Consider the following 21,625-nt stretch of genomic DNA (forward strand, 5'->3'; position numbering starts at 1 on the left):
ATATATACAGTAATTCTGGTCTTGTAGACCTGTGGTCCCCAATCCCTGGGCCACAGACCAGTACTGGTCCATGGCCTATTAGGAACCAGGCTGCACAGCAGGTAGTGAGTGGTGGGCAAGTGAGTGAAGTTTCATCTGTATTTACAGCCACTCCCCATCGCTCACCATCCTCTACCACCCCCCAAGTCTGTAGAAAAATTGTCTTCCATGAAACCAGTCCCTGGTGCCAAAAAGGTTGCAGACCGCTGTTATAGACCATAAAATTCTTCCCCCAAAAGAGAATAGAAGGATATTGAGGACACTACTTATAAACCCTACCAGCATCAGCAGTCCCAGACATGGGCATACATGCCATTTCCAAATCTCAAAATAGTTCATGAGACGGAATAGATCCATCTTTCTCCATGAACCTGCTATTGACGTTGGTAGAAGGCACAAGGGAGCCTTCGGACAAACTGAATCAGGATTATTCTTTCTGCATGTTACCAGCGGTCCAAGGGGAGCCAATTCATACAGCAAGAAGAGCAGTCTGTTTCAAACTAGAGGAATGAGAGGTAGCCATTGAAGCAATTCAAACTCACTTAGAATGGCTTTCAAAATTAAATTGTTTCTCTTCTTACAGCCAAGAGAAAGCCATAACCCACACCCACTACCTATGTGGCAGCTACCAAAATGGCCCTAGGGTAGAGCAAAGAAAAGGAGGCTGAGATGCCTTAGCCAACCCCAGTCATGGGGCCAGAGAAGGGGCAGCAGGAGAGGACCAGGAAAACAAAGCAGAACAAAAAACACAGAGATTCCAGAGTGAAACAAGACAGGCTGTATGAACATGTTATTTCTTCTGTGGTGAAGTGCAGAAGTCAAAAGTAATTATAGCCAACTACATGCTTTGATGACCATGAAAGCCCTCTGAGAAAGCTCTCTTTCAAAGTAAACAGAAATGGGAATTTGCACTTTTTTGCTTCCACCTCTCTTCTCTTTTGTTCTAGCATATTCAACTAATTTTTCCTTATCTATAATTCCCTGGACTTAACTCATAATTTAACGGAAAAAGAAATAACCACAGAGACCACAAGGTTTCATGTTGCCTGACTTTTCAGGCAACTTTGTGACTTTTCAGAACTGGACAACACTTTTAAGGAAAGAATCTCAACATTATCCATAATTCTGGTCCTGTCCCCCGCTGGCCAGGTTCTCCAGTTGTATTCCACAGGGCATGAGCCCCTTCAAGTAAAGCATAACATGCTGAAAAGGTTAATGGCTTCTGAAAATCAAATTTTATAAAGCAACTGAAACTTAAAATTCCTCATCTGACCCCAAAACCTGTCCCAAATTCTGCCTTCCCAATCACACTATATGACACCTCCATATTTCCAGTGGCTCCAGCCAAAAGTCCTGGAGTCATCTTTAATTCCTTTCCCTCTCTCACACTCCACATTTTACCACCAGACCTTCCTTCACAAACCTCAAACCTTCACTGTCCTCCATTCCTACCCAGCTTATTCTCAACACAGTAACTAAAGCTGTGCTGTCCAAGAGGGTAGCTACTTGCTACATGTGGCTTGCTAGGTTTAAACTTAAATTACTTAAAATCAAATTAAAATTTCACTTCCTCCATCACACTGATCACATTTCAGGTTCACGTGTGGTTAGCGGCTACCATATTGGATGACAGAGAACATTTCCATTGTTACAGACAGTGCCTAACCATTTTCCAAAATGACTGTACCCTTTTATGCACACATTAGCAATATACAAGCATTCCAGTTGCTTCCTGTCTTTGACATCATTTGGTGTTGCCTGTCTTTTGTGTCCAGTGGTGCCTCACTGTAATTTATTTTGTACATGCCTGATAGTAACTGGTATTGAGCACCATTTTACATGTTGATTGACTATTTGTGTATCTTCTTTTGTGACATGTTATTTAAATCTTTTGCTCTTCTCCACCTTTAATAAGAGGATTGGTACTGGTACCATCTTATGTATTGTCCAGGTAGATAATATGAGAGGCAGCATAGTACAATGGTTAAGGGTATATACTACTCAGATCCAATTTTAGTTCTTCCATTTACTTGTTGTATAAAATGGAGCAAAATATTTACTTCCATGTTCTCCTAAGCACTATGCAAACCTGCCTTTCTAGGAGGCATAGAGGGAAAACAAAGTAGGTAGAATGAAGAGAAAAGGGAGAAAAGGTTAGAACGAGAAAGTAGTAACAGGACAATGAAGGCTCTGAATACAAACTTCATCTCTTTCCTTTGTTGCCAGAGCTGGTCTAAACTATTCCCACTAGGAGAGGAAGAACAGGAGATTTTGTTGTTTTGGCCACCCCTTCTCATTAGGGCCTGACACTATACATCATCCTCAGAGGTGTGGCTATGGGTTCAAGTCATAAACAGGTTTAGAAATAATACCAAAAGCTAGAATGTGGCAGGGAAAAACACACATTCAAAAATCCATCAACCACCCTACCTTCTCCAATTTAGCTCATCATCACATTAAACCATCTCTCTCCAAAGCAAGCCTTTCCAGCCCTCCAGATGGTCCTGTCTCTGTGCCTTTCCTCAGTTGATTTAATCTTCTAGTTTGGAATTTTCATTTCTCTTTTCTCTGTTTCCCAAGGAAGACCATCGGACTGAAATGCTGTCTTTTAAAAATATGGTGTGGTTCCAGAAAACAATTTATAACTTAAGAATGGTTGTTGAATCCTGCACACTGCCTGACACAGTACAGGTACCCCACAAATGTTTGTTGAATGCATGATCCTGAAGGAATGGTAGTAATTTTAGGAACTCCCTTTGTGTTTCTTAAGAAAACCTTATATACTTATAACTTGGTTATATACTTATAACCAATTGTGCATTTGCTGCATAGTAAGTGCACAATAAATATTTGATTAACGAGTAAGATAATGAATCCTTTAGAATGCAGTGAACAAGAGGCAAAGTTAGGAGATGCACTTTAGCAACAAAGCAAATGGCTACTTACTTCTGCCCAAAGCATCAACTTAATAGGCAAACAGAAGCCGTTATAAATATGTTAGTTTTTACATATGATACATCAGCATTTGCCAAAGCAAGGCCCATGTTCCATGGAGGATATACCAAAATAAAAACAAAATTATACGTGGTATCTGGATAAATTTTTCTAATAGTTATGTGTTTAAATTGCATTAGAAAAAAAAGGTAATCCCATAACAAATCTATGATTTGATGGATATTATTTCTTGTGACTGGACTTACATTTTGAAATTGAGTTGATTTATAGAAAAGCAAGAAGTGAATAATAATACAGAGATACAGTGTAACTCATGATAGTAGTCTTTGGTGACCAAATGTTAATGTTAATAACTGAAAGTTAGGAAACACTGATATTCACCAGTGGAGAAGAGAAAATTTAGCATCAATGTGAGTGATGTGTTTCATCTAGATTCCACCATTTAAAAGTTTTCTGGCTTTGGGCAAGTTGAATACATTCCCTGAGCTCCAGGTAAAATTGGTGATAATTTTTACCGGAAAGGTTTTTGTGACAATTGAGGTGAAGCAAAATAAATCTCTAAGCAGAACGCTTTACATGGAGTGGAGGCTCACCGAGCAACTGCTGGAGATGACAGCGAGTGGGGAAGGGTGGTGGAGGAGGAGAGCGAGGAATAGTGAGAAGGAAGAGAAAAAGAAAAATAGGAGTCGGGCAGGGGGAAGAGGAGCTACAACTCTCCATAATTTCCATGTATCCAGGTACCTAGAACTTCTATACTCCTCTTTAGGTATTGGGCACAAACCAACTTAAAAATAATTCTACTTTCTACTGTTGTTGGTATCGTAATACTGTCAGTGATGCAATTCTTGACCAAGTGGAACAAGGTTTCTCTCATTCCTACAACCTCGGCTTTCACATTTTCCCATTTATCTTTTTCACAATTTTGAATGACAGACTTCACACAATAATCTTATTCATATTACTCAAGATGTAACTTGAATTTTCATATATAATATCAAAAAAGTTGGCTAATAAGAGTTTTCCTATACTATGAAAGGCAGATAATGCATTTTTGGTTGGTGATAATTTCAAATGTACTAAATTCAGAGGAAAAAGAGAACAAAAACAGCACTTAGCAGTAGGTAAAAGCTATTGTTCCCAGATTTAGTACAATGGATAAAGTCTTCATCTAAAGAGGAAGAATTTTCTATTGAGGATACAGTCGAGTGTTATTGTAAACCAGGCATGGTCTATAGCCTGGATAATTCATTGACAGTAAAATTACCACTTAATTATCAAGCCAAACAACTGACATTTTAGAGATAACCCAGACTCTAACCCTTGGCCTTCACAAACCAAATGTTTATAATTCTGTTAGGTACACAGACACATTGTAGAACCTTAATGTAAGTTTGAAATCATAAGCAAACATACCTTCACAAAACCAAGGCTGCATAACTTGGCTTTTGCTCCAAATTGCCACTTGCACTGTGTGTCGGCATCATAAATCTGTCCTGGCAGTTTGTCTGGGTATTTATACTGTCCTGTTTGCTTGGGCTCGTCCACTAGACACCCGGCTTGAGGTGTGCTGTAGTGATAACACATCCTTATTAATTACTGTGTAGATCTGTGATCTTTCCACTTAAGACAATACACCCTGAATGCATCATGCAAATAAAAATAAAGCAATGTTACAGAAAGAAGTATATGTTTAAAGCTGAAATCTATGTTTACTGCAAAGAATGCATCCTATCTAAGAAGATGGAACGTGGATAGCCATGAAGAGTTTTTACAGGGTGCTGGAACTTCTAGTCATCCAAGTGATTTGGGCTGGGATTTGATATGAAGTGGGTAAAGTCTATATATTTGAAAACTTCCCTCAATAGCCTCAATCAGCAATATGCAACAAATTAGACCGGGTACCTACTCTGTGGCAAACATGAGGCTACGCACTAAAGGTACAAAATAAACCAGACAGACACAGTTCCTGCCTTCATAGAGTTTTAAATCATACACTTTTTTTTTTTTTTAACAGATAATGGGGCAGAAGTCAAAGATGTACTTTATGTCAAATAAGTTTCACAAACAAAAATAAATAAATAAGGTTATTGAAAGCAGCAACAGGAAGAATACACTGGGGCAGGAGGCAGAAAGATGTCCCTAAGGTATGTTCGACTGTGACCTGCTGAGGACGAAAATCCGTCTTGGTGTCACGGAGGTTCTTAGAAAATACCTCGTCTCCATTTACTTACACTATGGTATCACTGAGAGGTTAGTTAGCATGGAGAATAAGTGCAGTTTTGTAGTTAGACAAAAGCCATCCTAGTCAACCATGAGACCAAGACCAGGTTAGATAACTCATACACCTCATTAGTGACAATGACTTTGGAAAGGATCGTTATACAGATCAAACAAGAAAACGTAATATGCTTAATACAGCACAGTAAGCATTTGAAGTTAGCTGCCACTGCTGTTATCACTATCACCCCAAAGCACTTAGCTATAGAATGTTAATGATGGAAATTCAATCTATATCAAGTTGATCTTGATTTATGGTATTTATTAATTCCATTCTTACATGAGTTGAACAAGGTCATTTCAGGCCCCAAATCATGAATTTAAAACTAACAAAATCTTGGTGGCAAAGCTTATTATTAGCAAAAGCTTTGTTGAGTTTATACTACCCTTTGAGCATCAGTTGGTCAGATATCCTTATATTTAATCTTCCTTTCCTACATATCTTGCTAATTCTGTAAGTATTTGCAAATAATATACAGTGGTACAGGTAAAAAAGTATCAAGAATATCAATTATCAAAGAAACTTCACTAACGTCTCGTCAGAAGGAGATGGGATTAGCATCTAAGTGTTCTGGTTGGTCAATGTATTAATAGATTAAAAAGATGTATCTACATACATATAATTCAACTCTGGGTTTATTGTTTAGTACGAACCAAATAGTGCTACCTTCCTAAACTCCCACCTTCATTAATGCAATCTAGGGGTTCTGAGTTATTAAAAGGATTTTACTTAGCCGTCAGCCCCTTTGGAATGTCTTTTGGACACAGAGTTAGCTCACGCCCATTTCACACAAAATAGCCAATCAAGAAAATGCACCACGCATTAAAACACACTCACCCATTTTGAGCATCTTAAAATATCTTATGACAAATTGATTGATCAGATTAGAATATTCAGTCACAGAAAAAAGACTATATATCCAGAAGCCTCTGGAAGTCATAGAAGAGAGATGGTTATGAATATAGATCTCAGAGTCAGAACAGACCTAGGTATGAATCGGACCTAAGTATAAGTCTCCTGTCTGTAACTGAAGTACCTTAAGCAACACAATTAACCTCTCTAAGACTCAATTTCTCAGCTCTAAAATGAGGATAATAATAGTTTTATACTGAATGAGGCCACGCGTGGAGAGTATTTAGCACAGTATTCGGCCTTCAATCTATTCTTTCAACCACAATAATATCATCAGAATTTGTCAATTTTCCTGTCCACTGAGAGATCAAAAGATACATCCACTGAGTATTTGTTTTCATGTTTATTGAGCACAATTCCATCACCACTCCAAATCTAGGAACACCCCTGTCTTGAATGTATCATACCTGAGGAATTTCTTGAGATACTGTCGGCTGCAGGAAGACCAAGAGAACACACCGTTGTTTCCGGTTAGCGTGGGAGACATGATGTTGCCTTCGGCCTTCCTGCAGGGATTGCCTTCTCCGTCATGAATCATGCCAAAGCTGAAACGATGAAGGCAAAAAAACCCATCTGTGAACTTATTTTCCAAATGACAACCAGAGGAACAAAAAGGATGCGTTGAGAATCAATAAACCCATGAGAGACAGTTTTTGAAACTGTGAGAAAGACAGAAATTCATTACTATAAATTGTGAAATTCATGCAGAATATTTAAAGAATGCTAAGGGGGTTGTTATTTCTTGGCTACAAAAATCAAGAAATGATGTAGACCTGCTACATATTTTAAGGGCTAGAAAATCTTGGTCATGATTTCTAAGTTAAACTATAGTGACAGGACAGTCAAATTCCTTTATTTCAAAAAGCAAAATTATTTTCTTCCCACCAGTTAAGGAACTAGGGTAAGGAAGTTCAGAGGGAGTAGGAGGAAGATACAGAGAAAAGCTAATTGTAAGTTGTTTATGGACTTTTCATACGTAAGGCTAGTGTAATATAAAACCTCTCTCATCTAAATAGACATTTCTCAAAACAAGACATACAAATAGCTCACAGGTATATGAAAAAAGGCTCAACATCATTAGTCATCCAAGAAATGCAAATCAAAACTATAATGAGATATCATCTTATTTGCTCACATGCTATAACCTGTGTGGCTATTAAATGCTGTTGTTTAAAAGGAGTGACGTCCACAATAACTGGCCTTTACTGAGCTCTTCATACGGTCAGGCACTACTCTAAACTTTACAACAAGACTTACCCTATTGATTCTACCTAGAGCAGTAAGGAATGCCCATGAATTGTCCAACCAGTTTTCATATACAGTGGGGCATCGAGGAGCCACTTACTTGTGCCCTGACTCATGAGCAATGGTGAAGGCAAGGCCAAGCCCCGTGTCCTCGTTGATGGTGCAACTTCGGTACTTACTGCACATCCCACTGATGGGGGCAAAGCCTGTTGAAAGATCAGTTTCACATGTGAATCCAAAGGGGGCACACACAGATACATGATCATTTCTTCTGTCCTCGAAATGTTCTACACAGTTTTAGTTTCATAGATTAATGCATTTCATTTCTTTTGCAAGAAAATTCTACAGATAAATAGTTCTCTGTCCTGTGTAATGATAAGATATAAATGCAGCATTTCATATTTTTGTGCTTTTTGTTAGATATTGTCATCCTCCTAACAATCCTGTGAGGTCGGTATGAGTATTGCAACTCCCATTTTACATTTAGGATAGTAAGTCACAGAAAATTTGTATACCTTGTGTGAGTTTATTATTTGGGTCAGAACAACTGATAACTAAACCAACGCAAAATGTTCACTTAACAGCGGCATTAGAGTCAAAGCACAAGGTGTATTTTCCAAGGGAAAACACACATCCTGTTCCTTTTCTAAAGGAGTGAACATGGAAATGCCTAAACAATGTATGCAGACTAAATGTATTTTTCTCCTGTGCACTATAAGGTGATAAATGTTCCTGTTTCCAAAAGCTACCTCCTTCCAACAGCAGTTATGAAATCATTCCAGCCAGCCCTTGATTCTGTCTTGAAATACATTACACAGTGTGTGTGAATGTCCTTCTTTACAGTTTGGGGTTCTAATAATCAGTAGAACAGGTTGCATATCCATTTAGTATTAAACCACATACTTGAGAATTGATTGTACTCACTTCACTGCCAAGATGGAAGTGAGGTTATCTGGGAAATTGTATACAAGGGCACATATCATGGCTGGCAACATAACCACCACCACCACCATCTCCACTAAACACACAATTGCCAAATACCACACACCGTGCTATTCATCTAATATATGTCCGTGTGTATATTTAATTATACATTAGAAAACTGAGGATCAGAAAGGTGAATTAACTTGCTCAAGATCTCACAGTCATAAGTCCTAGACTCAGGAATCAAGCCCAGATGTATCTGTAGTCAAAGCTCATGTTCTTTGCATTAGGACATGCTGCTTAAAGTAAGTGACCTACAGAACGGTTGGTGGGATTCCTGGTGTTGTATTTGTTTTTCCAGGCCTTTTGTTATAGTTTGGTCTCTGGCTGACTGATAAAATGGCCTCCTTCTCAAAATCTCTCTTCAAGACACCAACAACGCACTGGGTTATCAGATATCACTTTGCACATTCCAAACTCAGACCATGAATGAGTATTTACCATCCCCCATTGTAAAAACCTTTCCTATGAAACAACTCCCTGAATAGTTGTGTTTTCTGAAGACTATGAATAATGACAAATTATTAAAATAAACTTAATGGATAGGACACAATGGAGACATTGTAGAGAATTTGAAAACACAAAATTCTGTGAAGTCCAGTCTACCTTTATCTGTATCATAAGAGATTATAAGGCAGTTTGAGAAAGAAAATGAGGAAGTAAATCATGTAAGTTTTTCTCAGATGCCCCAAATCTGACCATCAATTGTGCCAGCAAACAATGGTTCCCACGTTCTGTTTTTGTAAATGAAGTTTTATGGAAACACGGCCATAGCCACACTTATTTGTTTATATATCATCTGTGGCTGCTTTTGCACAAACATAGCTAAATTGAGTAGTTGTGACGGAGACCTGTAACCTGTGAAGCCTAACATACTTACTGTCTGGCCCTTTACACAGAAAGTTTGCTGACCCCTAATAAAGAAAATCATCAATTAATCAGAAAAATTATTGAATTCCTACTATGTGCAATGGAATATACTAGAAAACATGGGATAGTTGTAAAGGACACAGTCCTTACTCTCACTGCCTTGTATAAATATGGAAGAAATTGAGTGCTCCAAAGTCAAGAAACTTTCTAAGGAGGCACTGCTACCTAGTGGAGCAGTTAGGTAACCAACCGGTCAAATTCTCCTCAGCCACCCAGTTCTGTGGTCAGGAGGCCTCGAGAATAATCTACAACATGTCTGTTTCGTCAAACGACACATCTCGTGCCTCAATTATCATCAGTGGGATCAATAAATAAAAATACAAAAGAAACAAAGTAAATAGGCTCCCATTCCCCATGGAGTTTGGTTACATAGAACAATATTCACCGCAGGGTACAACGAGGATGCTCCACAATTTGATTAGCAGGTCTCTTTATTAAGCATCCTAAAAGGCCACTCATCCAATAGAAAGTTTTCATACCACGTTTTCAGGTAACAGGTATGCGTGAAGGATGTGTTCGTACCGTACCTAGAGTGTCACACGGTTCATTCTTCCAGGAGCAAATATCAAATCCCGTGAGCAGGATGGCGTGGTCATGCCTCTTGCCGCTCTTTCCAACGAGAGCAGACTGCCACTGACAAAAACTATTCAGAGACTGGTCTGCGTGATGGTTGATCAGTAATCCTCCCTACGGGGAAACCCACACAGATCAGAGTGTGAATTTGTCACAGAGATCAGAACGTTGAATCACTCCATTTGTATAGGAAAACACTAAAACACCATATTTCTAGGGAAAAAGGCCAGTAGTGGAAAACACTTGAGCTAAGGTTGGCCACAATTGGGAAAGAAATCAATTTTAGGGGAATGCTCACAACATTTAAAGCAACTACAAATTTTCAGTAGTGTAGTTTATGACCAATTATATTTTTTAAAGCAAATAACCCGGCATCAGTTAGGAATGCCTATGTTCATCTCACCTGGTACCACGTTTATAAAACAGTTTTAACTTTTAGAACATAATAATAAATGAATGGTGATGAAGTGCAATGCTTTTTTTAATAAAGCATAAAGAAGACAGCTTATTTATTTATTAATCTCTATGCTTATTTATCTCTATGTCAACATTTCCAGCAAAGGGTTTGGCACATCATAGCTTACTATCAATCAATATGATGAAAATTCACTAAATGGATAAATACACAGTTATAAAATTCTAAGGGGTAAGATAGGACATACCCTTGAAATGACCATTTGTCAAAATGTTCGCTCTGTTAAAACTATGGACTTGGGTCAATTTGAGGGTGTTTCGACGAGATCTTTAATTATCAGTGAATTAGAATGCCGCTGGCTTCAACATCCTTGAGCAATGCATAAGTAGTGGGCAAAAGTATCTCCCAACCAACACACACACTTTCTATCTTCCTAAAATTCCAAAAATAATTTGACAAGTCGTTCACCTCTGTATCTCTACGCACCTGGGCTATGAGATCAATTTTTGTCTTGTGTCTGTCTCGCGGTTTTTTACATTCTGTACTGGGGTTACAGATGAAGAGGAAAAGCCTCAGGGGACTTAAAAAAAATGGTCTGTTTGAATGGTAATCCCTACCTCAGAAAAACACAGTTTAAACATCAAAACACCACAAAGCAGTGAGTACCATACAATTTAACAGTTTATTACATGTTCGCGTTTAATAGTTTGCCCCATGTCTGTGTCTTGCACCTCACTGTAATCAATTCAAGGGCAGTTAAATATCCCCTGTTTATTGTCCATAGTACCTAAGATGGTACTACAGAGACAGTAGGTTTACTGTAATGATTTTCTGATATCTTATTTTCAGTATATCGTCAAAATCTCCTTTTGCATCTTACCTACAATTACTCAGCACATCCAACTTGCAAAATCCAACTAATCCTTAAATCTACGACTAAATTCACCTTCCTTGTGAAGCCTAGATAATATTTATATTTTCTTTACGTAATATATTTATATTTTAAGTATAAATATTTACTTTCAAAACAATTCATATTTTATGTGTATATATGCATGTATGTTATATATAAACAATTACATTGTGGTGTTTTAGTTTAATTATTTGATTACACGACTCTATTAGATTGTACTTTTCTCAAGGATACGGTCAGCCTATTTTCAAATTTGAATTTCTGATGACCAGTACATGGATTGGCATACAGTGGGTGTTCAATAAATGCACCCCGAATGGTAGACTGAATGGAGAAATAAATGAAGTTTGCCACTTACAGGTTCTTGTTCTAGAAGAATAAGGCTCACCACCACAATGTTTATGTCACTTCCGATAGTGCCATCTTTAAAGAGGCTGGAAACCTGTTGGAACAATCAGAATCAAACAAAATCTCAAAATTTCAAAAACCATCTGGGGAAATCAATCAGACCTATTAACAAGTACGTAGGCTTCAATTTTACCAAATACATGTACCTATGAAGACAATTTCTTCCAAACTCAATTTTTTTCCCCCAATATTCATATACGCAGGTACATCTGCTATTTAACTGACGCAAGGGAATGCTGTGATTTTTAACTTCTTTGGAGAGCCGGGTGGTTGGTGAAAACCTCCCTCACCATGTTCATTACTGTGAGAATGTACGTGGTGACGTTGCCTTTGCCGTGCTTTTCCACCATCCTCTTGTCGGCTACCACGAGGGTCTCCACGTTCAGGCCCTTGTGTGATTTTCCAGCTGATCTTCTGGGTCGCCCCGAGCTCCCATATTCATCAAATCTTAGATAGGTGTCCTCTGTGGGAGGCTTGGGGGCATCTGTAGTAAACATAAGAGCAATTGGAATGGATGTCAGTAGACAATACCTGGTGAGAGAGATTGAGAGAGAAATGGAAACAAGGGGAGGAGAGAAAGTACGTAACAAACACTTCACTAATCCACTAATAAGTGATGCCATCAGTGTGGGTATGGGCGCTTTACATCCAGTATGTGGTCAAAGAGATCCATTCAATAGATGTTTGGATGCAGGGATGGGTAGACAAAGATGGATGGATGGATGGGCAGGTGGACTGAGGGATAGATGGGTCCATAGGTGGATGGATAGGTGGATTAGGGGATGGATGGGTGGATTGGGGGATGGATGGGTGGGTGGATAGATCCAGTAACTCAAAAACGCTCTAAACAGTAAAAGAAACAAAAAGCTACAATTCTAGTATGTAGAGCAGGTCAACAAAAATCAATTTTTTCTAGGGGGGGGGAGATCTTTAAAAGTAGAAAATGTTCATTTTATTACTCAAAAACTGCAGAAACAGGCATTATCCTTTGGATCTGAATTCATTGGAACACTTTATATATTATTTTCTAAATAAAATGTAAACTGCTATGAAACACTGCCCCTGCCTTACACTCTCATTTCATCAACATAAACTTTAACATAGCACATAATAAGTGGTCAATAAGGACTCTTTGACCTGATTTTGACTTAGTTATTGTGGAAACAGCATAGTCTAGGGTGATATTAAAAACTATGTTAAATACATTTTATAACTGGTGAGGTGTGGGCACCAACTTAATGGATGCTGGCCATAGCCTTTGAGCAGAGACCTGGAAGTGCCTACTGGGCCAGGCATGACACCCTTGGTTAATGAATATCAACAAGTCCAAGAGGTCTGGGGAAGAAAAAGGGCAGTAACTATGTCCTAACTAGTACAGAACTATTTTAATACTGTAACACTAGTACAGCCATAGTAGTGAAGTCAGCTTTCCACAGACTGAAATTAAAAGATCAAATCGTTTAGAATTAATTGCCAGGTTGGCCATCAGCCTTGGGACCCTGAGTCTCAGTTTCCTTATCCATAAAGAGAGCATGACACCCATTCATAAGATTGCTCTGAAGATTAGCTTTGATACTCATATCAAATATGTATCATTTCCACTATAAATATTATTGCTATTAATACCACTGTCATTATAGATACATGTGACATGGATGTTCCTTAATGAGAATATTTCAACAACATCCAAAACCCCAAAGCCGATTAAATTGGTAGAAACACTGTCTTTGTTATTGTTTTGATTAACAGCTTAGTGATACCAACTCTTCTGTTCATGAGAATTCTCATTTGGCTTTGCTGTCCAACTTAGTCCTCACTTGCCATTTATGCCTACTGAGCCACTGAAATGTGGCTGATGCAACAGAGAAATTGAATATTTCATTTTATTTAATTTGAATTTAAAAAGCAATACTTGGTTCATTGATTCAGTTATTTAAACACTTCTGAGTATGTGTGAAACAACTTGAATATGTAAATCTACTCTTTCAACCTTCAATTTTATGAAATCTAAATACAGATTAACTATGTATGAGAAACATTTATCACCTGAATTGAAATTGTGCTGTAATTATGCAATAAACACTGGATTTTCTAAATTCAATATGACAAAAGAATGTAAAATCCCTCATTAATAAATTGTTATACTATTTACATGTTGGGATAATATTTTGCATATATTGGGTTAAATAACATGTCATTAAAATTAATTCACCCTTTTTTGAAACTTTTTTTTAATGTGGCTGCTAGAAAATTTAAAATTATATTTGAGACTTGCACTGTATTTCTGTCATACATCACTGGCCTAGAAAAAGCAGAAGGTTGAACCTGGGTCACAACTATGCCCAAGAGCACCTGTGTTTCACTCCTGCATGTTCTTGTGTCCTGGGAAGTCTGTCTTTCATATTCTCAAAAAAACACCTAACCACACCTAGGCATTTACCTCCGATTTCTTTCATCGTTGGAAATCTGGGTTACTGAGCACAGTAACCAAGGTAAGATTAGAACCTGTGGCTAAAAAGTAGGAGATACTAAACAAGAAAAAGAGAAACCCTATCTAAATCTCTCCTCGTTTAAGCTAGAAGCATTGACCATCCAGCTTTTGCCTAAGAGGGATGATCACTGGCCCTTCCCCAGGACCACAGTGCGATGGGTGCTCAGCGCGCCCCGTTCTAACCTGCAAAGTCAGCACACACCCAGCAAGACTCAAGGAAACCCGCCGAGGCCCACATAAGAACAGAAAGAGAAAAAGTTTCCTTACATACATTTCTTGCGTCGTCCACAAAAATGCTGCTTTTGCAACCTTCGATGGTGATACTGTGTCTCTGCACTCTGAGATGCGTGGGGAGTGTGACTTGGGGAGTGACCGGGAAAATCCCGGCCGGAGCCAGGGTGGCCACGGTACCGCCGGACCTTCTCCTCCGCCGTCCTTTTGTACAGTACGTGAGGGTGGTGCCCCGCAGGGGCGCTGTAGTTGTGTTCCTGGGCCAGCAGCTGAGGTAACGGCGAGATGAGGAATTCACTTTTTCGTGTTCTTATTAAACCTGACTAAAAAGCCAAACACAAAGAAAACATCCGTGATTCCACGCATCCCTTTGTCATGGCAGCAGCTGTTTACTGACTTCTTGCGGTGTGCGGGCGCCATGCCGAGTGCTTCACATGTATCAGCTCACTGTTATCTGCAGCATTACAAGTTGCTATTGTTATCACGTCCATTTTACAGAGGAGAAAACTGAGGCTAAGATTGTAAGTGGGAAGGCTGGTATTCGCACCCAGACTTCACTACCTTCAGAGGCAGTGCTCTGAACTACGAGGCTGCCAATCTCGATGTTTGTGCTTTAAGGGCTGAGCCATGGATGTCCCAGTGTCTCCGCCCGCACCTGTGACCTGGCAGACACTGTGGCCAACACCAGCCAACAAAACACAATTTTGTTTTCCAAGTTCACGGCATAGTGTGTGTACCTTTGTACCAAGAAAGACAATACACCCTGTCTTTCTTGCAGCAAATGCTGCATTCTCTCTTCTTTGGGTGTCAGAGTTCCCTGAAACCCAGGCCCTGCCACAGAAAGTGTGGTGTGCGGAGCAGCAGCTTTCCCCTCACTTAGAAGCTTGTTAGAAATCTTAGGTCTCACCTCTGACCTATTTAATCAGAATCTGCTTTTTATTAAGATCCCCACATATTCATAATAATCTCTTGTGATCCTTTGTAATTCTGTGGCGTCAGTTGTAATGTCTCCTTTTTCACCTTTGATTTTATTTGAATCTTCTATTCTTTTCTTAGTTTAGCTAAAGGTTTGTTGATTTTGTTTATTTTTATTAAAAACCAACTCTTCATTTCATTGATCTTTTGTATTGTTTTCAGTCTCTATGTCATTCATTTCTGCTATGATCTTTATACTTTCTTTCCTTCTACTAATTTTGGGTTTAGTTTGGCCTTGTTTTTATAATTCCTGGATATGTAACATTAGGTTGTGTATTTGAGATCTTTCTAATTTTTTTTATGTAGGCATTTTATGCCAACAAGTTGGAAAACCTAGAAGAAATAGATAAATTCTTGAACACATATAACCTACCAAAAGTGAATTATAAAGAAATAGAATATCTGAACACACTCATAACAAATAAGAAGATTGAATCAGTAGTAAAAATTCTCCCATCAAAGTTCAGAACCTGATGGTTTCACTGCCGAATTCTGCCAAACATTTAAAGATGAATTAATACCAATCCTTTGCAAACTGTTTCAAAAATCTGAAGAGAGGGAAATTCTTCCACACTCATTCTATGAGGCCAGTGGCACCCACATACCAAAACCTGACAAGCACATAACCCAAAACAAAAACAAAAAAAGAGAGAGAGAGAGAGAAAGAAAACTACAGGCCAATATCACTGATGAACACAGGGCTAAAAATCCTAGCAAGATATCAGCAAACCAAATTCAACAACATATTAAAAATATAATTCACCATGATCAAGTGGAATTCATCCCAAGGTCACAAGGATGGATCGACATATGCAAAAATCAATAAATGTGATATATCACATTAAAAGAATCAAGAACAAAAACTATATGATCATCTCAACAGATGCAGAAAAAAGCATTTGGTAAAATTCAACATTCCTCCATGATAAAAAGTCTCAACAAATTAAACACGGAAGGAACATTCCTAAACACAATAAAGGCCATACATAGCAAACCCACAGCTAACATCATACTGAACAAGGAAAAGTTGAAAGCTTTTTCTCTAAGATCTGGAACAAGACAAGGATGCCCACTCTTACCACTTTTATTCAGCATAGTACTGAAGTCTCAGTGAAATCAATTAGACAAGAGAAAGAAATATAGGACACTAAAATTGGAAAGGTGGAAGCTCCTATTCTGAGATATGATCTTATATATACAATGTTGTAAAATCTACACCAAAAAACCTGTTAGAATGAATACAGTAAAGTTGCAGGATACGAAATCAACACATACACACATACACACACAAACACACACACATACCAGTAGCATTCCTATACATCAATAGTGAACCATTTGAAAAATAAATCAAGAAAGCAATCTCATTTACAAATAGCTACAAAAATAAATTATCTTAAGATCAATTTAACAAAGGAGGTAACAGATCCTACAATGACTACTACAAAACATTAATAAGAGAAATTGAAGACGTCACAAATAAATGAAATGATAGTCCATGTTTATGGATTGAAAGAATTAATGCTGTTAAATTGTCCATACTACTCAAAAGATCTACAAATTCAATGCAACCCTATCAAAATGTCAATGATATTCTTCACAGAAATAGAAAAACAATTTTAATATTCATATGAGACCACAAAGGACTCTGAACAGCCAAAGCAATCTTGAGCAAAAAGAACAAAGCTGCAGGCATCACACTACCTGACTTCAAAATATTCTACAATGCTACAGTAACTAAAACAGCATGGTAAAGGCATAAAAATAGACACATAGACCAATGGAACAGAATAGAGAACCCCGAAATAAATCCACTCATCTACAGCCAACTGGTTTTTGGAAAAGGCGCCAAGAACACACAGTGGGGAAAGGATGATCTCTTTAGTAAACGGTGCAGGGGAAATTAGATATCCACAGAAAATGAAACTAGACCCCAATCTCTCACCATACACAAAAATCCGAACCTAGTCCATGAAGTGGGGTGGGTGAGTGGCCTCATTCCTAAATGAAGCCCCAGAATGTGTGGTTTGGTCCTGATTTTCCTGCCACTTTGGACATCTGCTGCCTTCTGAGAGACCGTCTCACAGGCTGTAGTGCTGACATGATTTCTAGAGCCTGAATACAAAGACAGACGCTTTTCTCATCCACCACGCACACCCTGAGCACCTAAGTCCTGGTCCTGTTCCAGGCATTGGCATAAACAAGAGAGGCACACATTCACGTCTTCACAGAGATTATGTGAGAAGAGAATTGATAGGCAAGACAAATTCAAGTAAGTAAAATCCCACAATCCCAGAAATCCTGTCAATCATATCTCCAGGATACACCACAGAGCAGCCGACCCTTCCACACCGAGCCCACCTCCCCCTGGCAGAGTCTCGCATCTCTCACTGGGATACTTTCTATCTAGTCTCCCAAATCCCACCTGTCCTCCCCAACATGGTTTTCCCGCATCAACCAGAGTCCTCGTCCAATGCGAATCAACTCATTCCACAGACTCGGGAATTCATCTGAAATTTCTGGTCCACCAATCCCTACAAAACCTGCTCCTTGTAGACCCTGCGAGCTTTATCTGTCCCCACTCCCTCTCCTCCCACCATTCCAAACAGGACACTGCCTCCACTTTTTGAACCTACTAAGTGCTTTCACACTGAAAGTGTTTGCACACACTTTTTCTTTCCCCTGCAGTCTTCTCCTATCGAATTGTTTGGCCTTCTGGTGCTTACTGGTGATGTCTCAGCTTCAACGCCACCTTTTCAGAGAAGCTATATTCATGACTCTGCTGAAAACTACTCTCTCCCACTTCCAAATACTCTCAGGCCACAATTTTCTAGCTTTATGTCTATCTTCAATAAAAAAACAAAATGCACTCCTTTCCCCACCACCCCTGGTATACAGCTTTAATAAACACTATGACAGAAGAGCCACCTCGGTATCCCTGATGTATGCTACATGTTACCAGCCAATAAACAGTTGTTCCTCAGTCCACACACATTTATCAGAGTGGAGGGGATGCTGAGGGCACGCGATACCAGACGGTGAAACAAGAGCTGGGAAGTAACAAGTTCAAGACCATAAAACACTTGGACTCTTTCTGTATTTCAGGTGTGAAGCCAGGAGCATTCTATGCAATGTCTTATTTAGACCTCACAACTCCCTGTGAGGAAATCCCAGCTGGAAGCAAAAGTAGAAGTCAAGTTCCCCATTCGCTGAGCAAGGCCCTCTTGTCCAAGCCATGCCCTCACCTCCTCTGAGCTGCATGCAGACAAAAGACACCATTTATGATTCCCCCTCAGACACGGTGAAAGGAAAAAAAATAGTGAATTATCCCTGAAAGCCCTCCTGCCTAACTAACTTCCTTGTTTGGTTCAACTACTATCAAAGGCGTAAGCCACTTAAATGCCTTAACTGGACTAACCGGTTTGGAAGCTTTCTATTTTCTCAGTTTCATGAAAACCGCAGATAACTCAATTGCAAAACGAAAACTTCTATACTGAGAAAGCAATAAAAAAAATGGTTATTATATATTTGGACAAAACCCTGGGCCCACACAGCCCATCATCTGTCCATTCAGAGTAAGTGACAAGAACAAAAAATCTAGAATAATTTTTTTTTTAGAACGAAATAACTTTACAGTAGTAGATATTAAGGAAAAAAATATTTTTCTGGTTTAATTTGATGCAAAATATTGGATCCAACCAAATAAATACATTTATATAGCTTAACAATATAAACCCAGTGCATCCAAAAGGAGCCACTTATTTACTTGTGGAGTGCGTGAAGCATTTGAATTACCAAGCACGTGTGACATCCTGGGTGAATAATGGTGAACAAGACGGATCCGTGGTCTTAGGTGGCTTCCGTTGAGTGGAGGAAGCGCGTATTAAACAAGCAAGTATCACAAATGGGAATGAAATATTCCTTTGTATAAAGTAGGAAGAAAAAGAGCGGGGTTCTATGAACGAAAATAACAGATGGAGTGAGAAGAGTAGAGTAACCACGTGAAACACTTTGGTAAGGACAGGCATTTTTATTGAGACCAGAAGTCCTTTCCCGATTCAGGTAGAAGCAGCTGAGATGGAACTCAGTGGCTGACATCTCAGAACCAAGGAGGGAAAAGCTGGTGAGAAAAGGAAGAGAGCAGAGACCCAGAGGCCTGCTCAGAAGGGGAGGAAGTATGAGGACACCCTTAGTATTCCCCTGGAATAGAAGACAGGAAAGGCCCAAGTCCATTGCGATGTGGGTGCCACAAGCTGATGATGGTGAAAGAGCTGTCCCCAACTCTTCACCCCAGGGGACCCCTTTCCCTCAAGAGGCAGAGGGATCAGAGGTAAAGGACTGGGTTGTGCCTTCTATTGGACCCTGTATGCTGAAGGGTAGGCTCACCGTGATTCTTCCCACATTATCTTTTCCAATTTTAAAGATACAGACATTCATTCACATGATTTAGCTGCTAAGTTTAAAAATCAAATACATTCCTGACCCAGAGTCAATATTCTATTCAGATACTGTACCATGTTCTATTTCAAAAGGGGAAATAAATATAAGTTTTTTTAGCAGTTGTTTCCTGTTTTAGATTTCAGTGGCCAAAATAATTCTCAAAAGACATCGGATATAAATCACGCTTCATGAAATTTTCCTAAATTACCCTTTAAAAATACCCTCCCTATAAGTTGAGATTTCAATTCCATTAAAGGGTTTAGATTTAAAAGAAAAAGGGAGACTGTAGATTCCAGAAATATTAGACAAATTTAGTGGTGGTATGAGCACACAATTCGTTTTTAAAAGTTCAGTGTGAACAGCCTTAAAGATCAATGAAAATTAGGAAGCTCTAAGCTTCCTGAAGACAAGAGCCATGTCTTAAGTGACTTGTATCCTAGAGCTTATACCTATGAAATAATCAAAAAATAAAAAAAATGGGCTACTGACGTTTGCTACAAATGAACTGGAACTTCAAATGAAATAATATAAGTCAATCTTAAAGAAATATCTTGAAATAATAATAATAATGAAAAGAATCCTACAGGTAGTATCATTACTCTATTTTTACTTTTAATAAAGACTAACAGATACAACAAAGAAGCCGTAGTAGGCTGGCTGGAAAAATGTTAGAAAAGACATATCTGTGGTCATCAATAGTCAAATTATTTTTCACTTAAGGTTTAACCTATCTGCAACAACTAAAAAAAAAAGTGCTGTTACTTCAATCAAGATGTCACATTCTTTTTTTAAAAAAATGTTATTTTAGCCCAACAACAGTATCAAAGAATAAATCATTGATTTGTTACCTAACACGTATGAGGACACCTCTGAATGAGAAATCTCAGTTCAGAATAAGTGAAAAGCTTAAGATAGTAGAGTCAATGTGAAACAAATTCATGGTCCAGGGGTTGGGGGTGAGGGAGGAGGAAAGAAAGAAACATCAGGAAAATGAAAGACTAAGAAGTATGGAAAAGGCTGATAAAGTCTTTAATTAAGGGAAACCATTGGCATGATGATGTTTTAGGATTTTGGCAAGAAGCAACAAAATTACTGAGATAAAATGCAATGACACAAAAAATGAAAATTTCAAGGAGATGTTCAACATAAAAATGAAGCAGTTTAGAGATAAAACTGAAGTTTTACTGCTTGAGAGCTGGGTTCAAGTATTCGGAGCTCCTGTTTTGTTTTTGTTTTTCCCCCATCTGTGAAATGGGAATAGAAGTATTCCTAGCTCAGGGTTTTCGAAGAGTAAATAGGTGAATATTTATCAGGCACTGTGCTAAGTTGTGAATGTCTCATTCAATGTTAACATAAAAAATAGAGCCATAGTGGCTTTTGAAAAGAAAACAAGGGACTTGAAAGTATATCCAAAAAAATCAACAAAGCCAAAGGGAAAAAAAAAGGAAACAAGTGGAACCCCGAACAAGCCAAAAACAAAAAAACCGAACCCAAAACAAAAACGAAAAAAACCCCAAGTCCCCAAAAAAGAAAGCAATCCAAAAAAACAAAAAAAAAATTTTTGCCAACCGCCCCCGCAAAAGCAAAAAAGGGTTAAAAAAAAAACTGGGGGGGCCCCCAAAAAACAAACGGGCCCTTGAAAAAAAAAGGAAGGTTAAAAATCCCCAGTAACGGCAAAAAAAAAAAAAACAACTAAGGTTTTGGAAAAAAAAACCCAAAAATATTTCAACAAAGATTTAGCATTTGCCATCCATTTCTTGATATCAATACTACCATCCATGGGATTCACAGTACCAAATAAGATTTTGATGGGGATTTATGTTTTCCAGATTTGTA

The 21,625-nt window shown here is 38.5% G+C and overlaps 1 protein-coding gene across 1 annotated transcript in view; it reads right to left on the reverse strand.

Moving 5' to 3' along the window:
* Positions 1 to 21,625, reverse strand: part of ADAMTS18 (ADAM metallopeptidase with thrombospondin type 1 motif, 18) — a 125,338-nt gene that overhangs the window by 49,153 nt on the left and 54,560 nt on the right. Inside the window, exons 3-9 of the mRNA XM_012641519.1 lie at positions 14,415 to 14,697; positions 11,943 to 12,136; positions 11,603 to 11,686; positions 9,871 to 10,030; positions 7,530 to 7,635; positions 6,592 to 6,729; positions 4,408 to 4,561 (exon numbers count right to left, since the gene is read on the reverse strand). Coding sequence (XP_012496973.1) covers positions 4,408 to 4,561; positions 6,592 to 6,729; positions 7,530 to 7,635; positions 9,871 to 10,030; positions 11,603 to 11,686; positions 11,943 to 12,136; positions 14,415 to 14,697 — 1,119 coding nt within the window. The remainder of the gene's footprint in view (positions 1 to 4,407; positions 4,562 to 6,591; positions 6,730 to 7,529; positions 7,636 to 9,870; positions 10,031 to 11,602; positions 11,687 to 11,942; positions 12,137 to 14,414; positions 14,698 to 21,625) is intronic.

The sequence above is a fragment of the Propithecus coquereli genome, unplaced genomic scaffold (genome assembly GCF_000956105.1).
Source record: "Propithecus coquereli isolate 6110/MARCELLA unplaced genomic scaffold, Pcoq_1.0 Scaffold165, whole genome shotgun sequence".
Taxonomy (NCBI): domain Eukaryota; kingdom Metazoa; phylum Chordata; class Mammalia; order Primates; family Indriidae; genus Propithecus; species Propithecus coquereli.